This window comes from Otolemur garnettii, unplaced genomic scaffold (genome assembly GCF_000181295.1).
Source record: "Otolemur garnettii isolate 467f Iridium unplaced genomic scaffold, OtoGar3 scaffold00003, whole genome shotgun sequence".
In the NCBI taxonomy this organism is placed as follows: Eukaryota; Metazoa; Chordata; class Mammalia; order Primates; family Galagidae; genus Otolemur; species Otolemur garnettii.
The window spans coordinates 7,364,156-7,376,528 of record NW_003852398.1 but is presented as its reverse complement, the minus strand read 5'-3'; the positions used below and the strand labels follow the sequence as shown (position 1 = coordinate 7,376,528).

Below are 12,373 nucleotides of genomic sequence, written 5' to 3'. Positions count from 1 at the left end.
AAGTCACAGGAAGAGTTTGTCACACAGCTGCTGCTGCCATTGGTGTGGTGGCATCTTGCAGCTGGGTGTATGAGGGCATTTTGCTGCTTTACAGTGACATCTGGGACCATCAGGTGTTGTTTCCTCCATGAGAGCCCCTGAGAGGAAGGACCAGGGATGGAAGAAGTGGTCACCACTCCTAGGAAGCATGCCCCGCCTTGCCTCTACCCATGCTGGGCTGGGTTAGGGGCTCTGCAGGCCCTCAGCATCCTGAGCAGTAATTGCCTCCTTCCTGGTCCAGCTCTGCTGGTATCCTGGGGGCTTCTGTCAGACACTGACTGCCTAATTCATCTCCATGCCTGTGCCTGGAACAGGGTCTGCACACAGTGGGTGCTCAGTGAGTGGTGACTGAGTGAACGGACAGACGGTGGTGATGGGAGCAGAGAGAGGGAGGGCCCCCTCCCCTCCTGTCCCCTCCCATCTCCTCCCCTCCCCTGCAGCATCTCCCAGCCCAGCCCTGCACTTTCAGTTTCAGTCAGTTTCTGTGGGGAAGTGAGAGAATGAGCGAAGGGCCTACCTTCCTTCCCTGCCTCCCTCAGCCAGAAGTGAGTGCGTTGGGTACCTCAGCTCTGTCCCCAGTGTCTTGAGGGCCAGAGCTCTGGAATGGGGTGGATGATTTCCTGAAAGCCAGCAGACCAGGTGTCTGGGCACAGTGGGACCAGCAGCAGGAGGAGGAACACCAACCTCCCGCCATGAGAGTCAGGGAAGCGTGAGTGGAACCAGCCACCAGACTTAGAGAACTAGCCTGTTCCTCCCTTTATTCACTCTGGTCTTTCATTCAGACATCAAACTTTTGATGCACACCTGGTGGGCCCCAAGGGTACTGCCCTATACAAAATGGAGCCTCTATTTTTAACAAAGTAATAAAAGCCCTTACTAAGTGCTACTATCTGCCAGGTGCTGTTGTAAGCAGTCCCCATGTGCTTTCCACAACAGCTTGGGGAGGTGGGTGCTGTCATCACCCCTGCTTTCTCAGCTGAGGAGTCTGAGGCTCAAATGGGGATGAGGTGATTTTACCCAAGATGCACTGGAATTTGAACCAAGTCCTGTGGCTTCAGAGTTCAAGTGCTTGACCTCTGCCTTCTACTGCCTCCCAAGAGCAATGTGGGTTAGTAAGGGAGGCAGAGAAGTAAACAGCCACATTTGGTAGGAAGTCACACTCATCATGAGTGGAGGACGCATGGAAAGAGGGTTGGAAGAGGCTGGAGGGGTGACAACTGCCCTGATCTAACAAAACCAGCAGAAATTAGGTGAAGTGGAAAAGTGAAACTTGGAGTACTAACGAGAAGACATGGGAGCCCATGAGAGGAGGGCCTGAGAGAGGGAGACAGGCAGGCAGGGGTTGGGACCCAGAGGACTTGTGTGCAGTTGAGTCTGGACTTGTCCAGCAGTGATGGGGACCCGTGGCAGGAGCCGTTTTTTTCACCTTAAAAAAATGGATACAGTTGGGGTTTCTTTTCTTGTCTTCATCTTGGGTTTGTTTTATCTGTTTTTTGGAATAGAGGAGAGAAGCAGGGTTACCTCCTGATGCGAAAACGTCAAAATGAATGGCCACTGTGTCTAGGGTGACGCTGTCCTGAGGAGGACAGCCTCTCCTACCCCTGGGCCATGGGAATCCCTTCAATCCTCCTAAAGATTCCAAAGTTCTAAGTGAGGCTGGTAATGGACAAGCTCTTCAGGTTCCAAGGAATGAGGAATCCTCAAATGACTTCTCCAAATCCCAAGATAGCTGGATCTGGGAGAATGTTTTATTCATACATTTTAGAACTGAATCCACTTTGATAAATTTTGAAGAGAAAAAGCTAGGGAGATCTTGGCATTGAATTATGTATTGGCTGTGCTCTGTCTCTCCCAAGGTCAGGCGAGCCTCTGATGCTAATGCTGAGCATTTTCCCCTTAGCCACTGCCCGATAGGTAGCAGGGCTGTGCAACAGTATGAGTCACATCTAGTTAGGAGTTAATTTCCTAATGAATGTGGACAACGGGTGAACCTTGGCTCCCTTTCTCTTGCATTTGGATGAGATGAGAGATGTGCCTCTCAATTTGATTCTCAAATAAGAGATGAAGGCTCGGTCTTCTTTATTTGCCCTTGATACCCTTCCAGAATCTGGCACTCGGTGGTGGTGACCATGCAAGACCACCGTTGGTCTTCCCAGAGCCTCTGGCAGCCCGCCCTCTCCTGCCTTCTTTTATGACCAACGGAGGTTCTCCACCTCAATATTAAGGGCAGACACCGCTTCAAGTCAAGACCTGTGCAAACCTACCCTGCCCCTGTCAACCTATATACTGCTCCACAGCTCCTCCTGTCTTGGAGGTGTACCGTAGAGGTCAAGGGTGCAGACCAAGATGCAATATTCATGTTTACTGGCTATGTGACCTTGAGTATATTAATTAGCCCACTTTTGTAAATTGTGGATATTTATAGTACCTCCCTCACAGGTCTGTTACAAGGATTAAATGTATTAATATAGGTAATGCGCTTGCTGTATGTGAGCTCGCTGTGTGTGCTGTGTGTTAACCTCTGCTAGTATCGTCTATGCCAGTCAGGATGACAGGTGTAGTTGACAGAAATCAATACCAAACGGGGAATAGCTTGTGGCCTGGAAGTCACAAAGTTGAAGAGCAGGTTGTGGGTAAAAATCAATATATCTGAGATTGTTTTCCCTAAACAACTATTTTCAATTTTTTATTGAATAATATATTAATACTTTAAATAAATTTAGGCAGGGCACATGTACCCTTGGACTCCTCCACCTGCGCCCTAATCCCAGGGCCCCACCTCCCCTCATAGGTAACCCTTGTTGGTGCTTTGGTCCTTTTTGTCCAAATCTATCTCTGTCCTTGGTTACTCTCATACATGCACCCAGGTACATATCTTCCCTGTGGGGTTTTTGTTTGTTTGTTTAAATATAAAACACACTGTATGCATCCTTTTGTACTTGATATTTTTTCACAGAGTTCTGTCATTATACATATCGAGACCATGTACTATTTTTTAAACCCTGCTACATGATATTCTGAATGAATCATAGTTTATTTAGCCAGTCTCTTTTGATAGACATTTTGGTGTTTTTCAAGACTTTGCCGAGGAGAACAATCGTGCAGCCCACATCCTTGTTCAAGTGTCGGTGTTTCTTTAGCTTTAATATCACGGGAAGTGTATAGTTTAAAGAATTGAATGCACTCTACCACAGTTCCTTCTTACAGAGGCTGTGCCATACCAACACATGCTGCCCTGCTGTGTGCAAATATATATACGATTCTCAGAAATCAGTTGAAGTTCCTGATAAAACACTTCTCACCAGTGATGTAAAGGTCTTCCCTGATTTATCTTTACCTCTGGTTTTTGCTTTTCAGAATCCTTGAGCTTGATTTGATTGTCAGAGATGAAGATGGGAATATCTTGGACCCCGATAATACCAGTGTCATCAGCTTGTTCCATGCACATGAGGAAGCAACCGATAAAATCACAGAGCGTATCAAGGAAGAATTGGTGAGCTTTGTTAAATAGGCTTTGGCCAAGTGAGGCAACTATTTAGCACATCATAAACTTAAAATAATGGGCTAATTAACCAGACTGTATATTATTCAAGGGACCATCTGTCTACTACCCAGGATGATCAGTAACCACATGCATTTTATTGTGGTTTTGCACTCAACTCTGCAATTCATTCAACATCCATCTCATAGGTAGTTAAATGCCAGGCAAGTTTCCTGATCTCTTGGAGCTTTTAGATTCCAGAGAGGAAGATAGGAGAAAGGTACTAAAAAAGAAAATAAATAAATGAAAAAGAAATGAATTCCAGATGGCAGTAAGGTTCTAAAAGGCAATAAACTAGGATTATGTGAATCAGAGTGACTCAGAGCTGCTTTTTTATTTATTTCTTTATTTTTTATTAAATCGTAAACACACAGATCATGTATACATTAATTCATTCATGGGGTACAAGGTACTGACTTCATATAGAATTAGGATGCTTACATCACACTGATTAAGATATACCTCATCTTGTTTACTTAATTATTGTGTTAAGACATTTATACTCTATACTAATAGATCCGACATGTACCCTTGCATTATGCACCATAGGTGTGATCCCACCATTCACCTCCCTCGATCTGACCTCCTCTCTTCCCTCCCATCCCCCCTCTTCATCTTGGGCCATAGTTATGATCTATTCTTCATATGAAAGTGTGAGTGATTGTAAATTGGTTTCATAATAGTACTGAGTACACTGGAATTGCAGGGTTAAACGTCAGGTCTACTTTTAGATCCCTGAGTAGTCTCCATACTTCTTTCCAAAAGGGATGTTTTAGCTTGCACTCCCACCAGCAGTGCAGAAGTGTTCCCTTTTCCCCACATCCATGCCAACATTTGTAGTTTGGGGATTTTGTTATGTGAGCCACTCTTACTGGAGTTAGATAATATCTCAAAGTGGTTTTATTTGCATTTCTCTGGTGATTAAAGATGATAAACATTTTCTCATGTGTCTGTAGGCCATGCCCCTATCTTCTTCAGAGAACCTTCTGTTCAAGTCCCTTGCACACAATGAAATGGGATTAGTTGTTCTTTTCTTATTAATAAGTTTAAGTTCTCTGTGGATTCTGGTTATCAAACCTTTGTCAGAAGCATAACCTGCAGATATCCTCTCCCATTCTGAGGGCTGTCTGCTTGCTTTACTTACTGTGTTCTTGGCTCTGCAGAAGCTTTTTAGTTTGATCAGATCCCAGCAATGTATTTTTGGTATTGCTTCAATTGCCTGGAGGGGGGGGGTCCTCCTCAAAAAGTATTCTCCCATGGCCAGTTTCTTCAAGTGTTTCTCCTGCACTCCCTCCAAGAATCTTTATGGTTTCATGCCTTAAGTTTAAATCTTCTATCACGTGAGAGTCAATTTTTGTTTATGGTGAAAGGTGTGGGTCCAGTTTCAGTCTTCTACAAGTTGTCAGCCAATTCTCCCAGGAAGTGTGGGATATCCTGGGCCACTTCCCAGTATAGGATGACTGTCTGCAGGTGAGACTCAAATCCCTGCACCTGACAGGGAAAGTGCCTGTGGTGACGGTCTCCCAAATTCCAAAACAATGGCCTCTTCCTATTCGGGATCTTTCCCATCTGAGTGTCTCTCCTGCTGTCTAACTGCGGTGGTGCCGCACCAGACAGCACCCCACTCTGGCCACCTAATTCTGCTCAGGAGTCCACACTTCACCAGTCTTTCCACACAATACCTAGTTTCCCCACAAACTGGGAATTGCAGTCCTCCATGGTGGGGCTGGTTGCCACCATTGCTGCCCACAGTCAGTCCAGGGCAGAACCTTTCCTGGTAGTTTCTGCAGCTCCAGCAATCCGCCATCTTGCTGCATACCAAACTGCCTCTCCACACCAATATTCCACACCAGGAATGACTAGCCCATTCACTCTCACCTGTTGTTCCAGGAGAGCTGAGCTAAATGTCCTTCCTGTCTGCCATCTTGCTTCACTACTCCCCACCCCCTTAGAGCTGCTTTAAAAGGCACAGCCAGGAAAGATCTCTCTCAGGAGTGACATCTGAGCTGACACATGAATAATGTAAAGGCACTAGGAAGGTCTGATGACAGGGTGTTTCAGGCAGAAGGCACAGTAAGTGCAAAGGTCCTGAGGTAGGACTGCATCTTGAATATTCAAAATATAGAATGGCTGTTGGAGGGTGGGGCAGGGTGAGCAGTGGAGAAGTATAGGCAATGGTATGGTGAGGTTGAGAGCAGGAGTCAACTTTCAAAGGACCTGGGGTTATGGAAAAGGGTTAAGATGTTATTCCAAGAGTGATGGAAAATCAATGGAAAATTTCAAGGAAGGGTTAATCTGATTCATATTTTTAAAAAATTGTTTTAACTTGTATGCATTACTTGAAAGCAATTTTACTTTTAGATTTATTAAGGCGTAATTTTCACACAGTAAAATTATTTTAAACTACACTTTAAAGAATCTTAGTAATATACAGTGTTGGATAACTTCACCACAATCAAAATGTAGAAGAGTTCCACCACCCTGAAAGTTTCTTTGCGTTCCTTTCATGTCCCTGAACTCTAGGTCACCTCTCTAGTTGTGCCTTTTCTAGAGTTTCATGTAAATGAATCATACATTATTAGTTTTCTGTGTTTGATCGCTTTCACTTTTTGAAGTTTATGTTGTGCATATCAATGTTTTGATCTTTTTTTATTGAGTCAGTATACCACTGACTAGTTGTCAGTGGCACGTAGCATTAACCAATTGTTGGGCATTTGATACTTTCCAGTTTGGGATTATTGTAACTAATGATGCTATGGACATTTGCAGACAAATCTCGGTGTCAATGTATTTTAATTTCTTTTGAGTAACATGTACTAAGCAGTGGGATTGCTGGATCATATAATAAGTGTATGTGCAACTTTGAAAGGTACTGCTATACTATTTCCCAAAATAGCTGCACATTTTTGCATTTATATCAGCAATATATGAGAGTTTTGGTTGCTCTACATTCTTTCCAACACTTGGTATTGTCAGTCTTTTTAATGTTAGCCATCCTAGTGGTTGTATAGTTGTATCTCATTGTGGTTTTCATTTTCCTTTCCCTGATGACTAGTGATGTTGTGTATCTTTTCACGTGATTAGTGAGCATTTCCATTTGTATCTTCTTTTGTGAAGTGTCTGATCAAATAGTTTACCATTTTTGGTGGGCTGTTTTTATTATAATTAGTTGTAAGACTTCTTTGTATATTATAGATATGAAATATTTGTCAGATATATGTTTTGTAAATTACTCCCAGTCTATGCCTTGCCTTTTAATTTTTAAGTGCATTTTTCAAAAAGCAAAAGTTTACTGTTTTAATTTAATTTTAATTTTATTTTATTTTGAGATAGAGCCTCACTTCATTGATCTTGGTAGAGTGCTCTGGCATCGTAGGTCACAGCAACCTCAAACTCTTAGGTTGAAGTAAGTCTCTTGCCTCAGGCTCCTGAGTAGTTGAGACTACAGATATGGGTCATAACACCCAGTTAATTTTTCTATTTTTAGTAGAGATGGGGTCTTGCTCTTGCTCGGGCTGGTCTCAAATTCCTGATCTTCCCACCTGGACTTCCCAGAGTGCTAGTATTACTGGTGTGAGCCGTGGTGTCCTGCTGAAAATTTACTGTTTTGATGAAGTCCATGTAAGCAAATTTTTTCTTCTATGGTTTATATTTTTTATGACTAACTTTATAAGAAAGGTGGTATTTCTCAAGACAGGAGTACACAGGCCAAAAGAATCAGAGTTACTTGAATCAGACTGAAGAACCTTTCAATGGTGAAACTGGGTATAATGCCCAAATCTTTAGGCTTGAACTTAAGAGGCTCTCAATTACCAAGACTATCTCTATATTGTGCTAAGTGGTGATGGGCTGATTTTCTCCCTCTTCTTCCTTCCACTTCTCAGTCAAAAGACCAGCCAGATTATGGAATGTATTCCCGGATCTCCTCATCCCCAACCCACAGCCTCTATGTATTTGTGAGAAACTTTGTGTGCAGAATTGGGGAAGATGCTGAGCTCTTCATGTCTCTCTATGACCCCAACAAGCAAATGGTCATAAGGTAGGTGTGTTCAGTATGCCTGACTTGTCTGTGTGGGGGAAGCAGTGCACAGAACATCTTTTCTTTCCATCACCACTTGTGGGCAGCTTTCCACCTAGAAGAGAGGCTGAGGCTCACTAAGGATGTAAAAATAACTTCTTTGAAGGTTGTGGAAGTCAGGTGGGAGTATTACTCGCCAGTAGATTTTTACCACAGTGGGGTTATAGTTACAGGTTTTGTAAAATAGGTTTCAATTACCAAAAGACAATCAGAAATAACAAGATTCAGGTAGCATTAGGTAGCATAAAAATATTTACTTTTAAAATGGGAGTTGAGAAATGAATGATGAAAACCCCAAATCTTCCATGGCAGCAACAAGTTAAGAATATCTATAATTTGTCTAGGTTCACATCTTGGCCCCATTCTTTACTCTTTCTTAATGTTGGGCCAGTTTTTTAAGCCTGCCCATTAGCAAAATGTGAGGGCTGACCTCATGGGGTTGTTTCTTTCAGGCTTTAAGAGAGAAAGCATGTAACCCCTAAACCTGGCATGTGGCGCCCATGGCTGTTGTAATTTCTACTTTAGTTCAATTCATTGCTCTTGGGAATGGAGGAAGTGAGGGGACACCTGAGTGCCTCAGCTCAAGGAAGGGAAAATACTTTGGGGAATCTCGAGGGAAAAGACCTTGGTGCATCACCAGCCCCCATTCTACCAGTCCCCATTCTGCCAGTCCCCTGGTCTCTGCTGTGGGTCAGACCATCCTTCCTCCCAGGGGACCATGGCCTTTGCCTTCCAGTGGGGTTTTGGGCCAACATGCAGTCTCTTATTTGAGGTCACTGGCTGACATATTAGCATGGAGCTTAACATGCTCTCTCTGCCTTTATGGCAAGAAAACGGAGGAAATGGTGGTCTTCCTGGTTTAGATGTTAGGATGAGTAAATGAAATAATATGCAAGGCCCAGAGAATAGTGGTCTTTAGCAATAATATCTGTCCTGGAGACATTTATGAGCTTGGAAGGGGCGGTCTGTCTAAGACTGTGCTGAGGTCTGTGCACGATCTCCTGTAATCCTCATTACTCCATGTCATTAGGGTGTGAAAATGAGACTCATGCAGTAAAGCGGCTTGCCCGACATCACACACGTTTATAAACCCAGGTCCATCTGACTCTAAAGACAAGCTTTTTCCCACTTAGGTCTGTCACCAAGCAAAGAATGGTGTCCCATATTCCTAGTAGTTCTCTCCCAGGTTTCGGCGCCATCATGTGGAGAACTGTTCTTTACAGTGCACCGAAGTCCCTGATAGTAAGGACTCAGCCCTTTGCATCCAGCTTGGGCTCAGTGAACAATGAGAACAAGTGTGTCTGGTCCCTTAGAGCTCATCTTGAAATGGTTTGTGTGTCACAGGCCCATGGCTGTCCCCTGTCAGTTGCTCCCAAGGCCTGTAGGAAAAAGGTCCTGAAAAATTCTCTTTGGACCTTCCCTGCCTCTCGAGAAATGTGAGGACCTCTCATGGCATGTTGATTAGGGAGCCTGGGCTCCTGGCCCATGTCGGTGACAGGTGGCCCAGTTTGGCTTTGTGGAAGATGGTGAGAGGTCAGTGAGGGGGTGCATTGCTTCCTGCTGTGCCACCCTGGATTTTATGCCTAATGGGATGTGCCTGAGGGACACCTCTGAGAGAATCAGAACATGAGGTGGCACCTGGGAGAGGGGGCAAATAGCAGCAGTGAGAGATGAGAAAGCAGAGGAAGAGAGAAGAGGCCTGATGCAGGGATGGGGCAGGGCACACCCCGTGTCACTCCCACTCCGGAGAGCGGCTCTTTCTACTCTGCCTGCTCTAGCCAGGATTGACACACAGTGAACAGCAAGCGAGTTGAGGCATCCTCAGTGCGGCCGGCTGTGCACTGGGGACTGATCTTTCACTGTTGGGTTGAGTCATGGTCAGATCCCAGTGGATCCCTGGAGGGACACTGTTTGGGAAACTTAAAATATATTTTTGTAGGACAAAAAAGAAGCAGTTTAGGAATGAGGCCAGTAGTAAGGTACATGTCTACAAATAGACCATGGAGGACTTGGAATTGCCCTCCCCTCCCCTGGGGAGGACAGTATCTGGAGGAGATCTCATCTGCCTTCCGCCACTCAGATCTTCCTGGGCAGGGAGGGATGGGCCCAGTTCAGCCCTCTAAATTGCTTTTCTTATTTATGATTGTAGTTCTCCTAGAAGGAAATTGCTGGTCCCTGCTATTTAGATATACCATGCTGGGTCACTAAAGGGTTTGCTACGTGTAATAGAAGGTATTAGAAAATACCCAGGCATTTCACTAAGAACAGTACAGAAATAACAAAGAAATACAAAAATAACCAATGTCAAGCATTTAAAATTGAAAAAAAAAATTGGAAGGGGGACAGGGAGCCTTTCTGTTTATTTTACTGCAAATTTCATTTAAATTTTTAGATCTTACTGAAAAAAAATAATGAAAAGGTACATTTAACTTCATTGACCATTGGTTAATCCTGAGCTATGTCCATTTTTGCTCTTGGTTCCATTTTGCTCTGGAACCTGGCCCAGACTGCTCTCATTAATCTTCTAGGGGTGAGTGCAGAGAGAGAAGCAGGACGTCAGAGAGAACAAAGCTCTAAAAAGAAGGCAATTCCCTTTAACTTTGCTGAATTCTCTTATGCTTTCTTGGCTAAGTTGGTTTCTGAATTTTTTTCTTAATTGAAAAATAAGAGGTATTTATTGGGCATCAGTAACACGCTTTAAGTGATACAGGAAATCTAATGACTCAGCTCAGCAAACTGTGCTAAGCTTTCTCTACCTTAAGTACTAGACCTCTCTGTCTTCCTGGTGCGGCTGGACTGGTTGTATGAACCACACTGGGTGTGTGTGGTTGCTAGAAGGTGTGAGGTGGTAAGTGATCATATGTCAGAGGCACGTGACCATTTCTTCACGAAACCCTCTGTAAAGCACGTATCCAAAGTGCTCAATACTAACATGAAGCCAGTAGATGATCTAATACACACCCACATAAGAGAAAAACTCTATTCAATTCAAGTTGGGAGGAGGGGGAATGAGGAGGAGGAGAGGGGGAAGGGGAGGGGATTGGTGTGCTCCCACTTAATGGACGCAATGTAAGAGTATTGGCATACCTTTTGGGTGTGGGGCACAACTACAAGAGGGCCTGTATCTAACATATGCAAATACTGGAACCTAGTTGTTTGTACCTCCCATTAACCTGAAAACAAAAAATTCTGTTTCTGTGACTCAGCAAGTCAAAGGCCTTAAATAGTCTCTGAAGCCTGCATGGGGCCTCCCCTCTAAGTTTTCTCTTGTCTCCTTGAGTCTGTCTCAGCTGCGTCAAGCTCCTTCCTTCTCCATGTCCTTCATCTGCACATTTACTCTGCCTGAAATATTTTCCTTTCCCACTCTCCTGTCCTGACCACATTTACTACGTGTCATTTCCTTAGGAAGGTCTTCCCTGCCTGGCCAGACCAGGGCAGGCCCATCTGATATACATTCTGTCAACATCCTGAACTTTTCCTTTTTGGGTCTCCCTTATCTGAAATACTTGGCACCAGAAAGGTTTTACATTTCAGATGTTGGGGGATTACATATTATTACCAGTTGGGGGATTACATTATTATTACCAGTTGAGCATCACTAATCTGGAAATTCAAAATCCAATATGTTCCAATGAATATTTCTGTTGAATGTCATGTTGGCAATCAAAAAATTCTGGATTTTGGAGCCTTTTGAATTTCAAATTTTTGGATTATAGATGCTCAACCTGTAGCACAATTTTATGTAAATACCATCACATTGCATTTAAATACTTACTTAATTGACATATCTATAATGGCTAATGCTCTGTCTGGCCCATCACAGTCCGGTGTTCCCTTAACAGAGACTGTCCTACATTCAAAGGGTAACTCAAATCTTTACTTAGTCTTGAAAGGGGAATGGGCTGGAAAGGGCAGATATATTCTTAAAGGTCAGCAAAACATACTCAAATCCTTTCCCCCTTCATCTCTGCCACTCTCAATACCTCTATAGAGTATGCAGCTGCTCTTCAGAAATCTTAGACATCTGTGCCAGAATTTACTTAGCAGACGGGGGAGGGAGAGAGGTTGCAAGTATACTACATATGTTAGTAATTCTTCGCCCCTGCCTGTCTAATTCCTATCTCTCAACACGACTGTGATCTCTTGGAGGGAAGAACTGTGTCTGTCTCTGACACCACCCTGTCCCCAGAAGCCAGCATGGTGTCGGGCACCCTGCTGATACTCAGGGACTATGTTTGCTGGGAGAGTGACGAGCCCCTGGCTGTACCAGGCTGACCCTCTTCTCCCCACAGTGAGAACTACCTGGTGCGGTGGGGCAGCCGGGGCTTCCCGAAGGAGATCGAGATGCTCAACAACCTGAAGGTGGTCTTCACGGTGAGTGTGCACTTCCCCTCGTTACCTCGCTCCACACTCGCCCGGGCTGGGATCCAGGAAATGAGGCTGGTGGTCAGTTGGTCGGGATGGAGCAAGGCCTTGGTATGGAACCTTGCTCTGGGCTTTATGCAGAGACTCGAAGCTGATGAAGGACATCGTGTGCCCTAAGGAAGGTTTCGGGATTTTCTCCTTCTCTGTCTTTCTTCCTTCCTCCCTATCTTCTCACTCTTGTACACACAGAGTGCTGTGTAAACAATCACAGACCCCTCCGAGCACTGATGTCTAGGTGAACTGGCTACAGCAGCCATGTTGATTTTCTGGTTAGTTCATGGGTAATCCAA

General features: G+C 44.3%; 1 protein-coding gene across 1 annotated transcript in view; it reads left to right on the top strand.

The window, feature by feature from the left end:
- Positions 1 to 12,373, top strand: part of DOCK2 (dedicator of cytokinesis 2) — a 430,752-nt gene that overhangs the window by 34,834 nt on the left and 383,545 nt on the right. Inside the window, exons 7-9 of the mRNA XM_023515279.1 lie at positions 3,397 to 3,532; positions 7,465 to 7,619; positions 11,951 to 12,032. Of these exons, the coding sequence (XP_023371047.1) occupies positions 3,397 to 3,532; positions 7,465 to 7,619; positions 11,951 to 12,032 (373 nt within the window). The remainder of the gene's footprint in view (positions 1 to 3,396; positions 3,533 to 7,464; positions 7,620 to 11,950; positions 12,033 to 12,373) is intronic.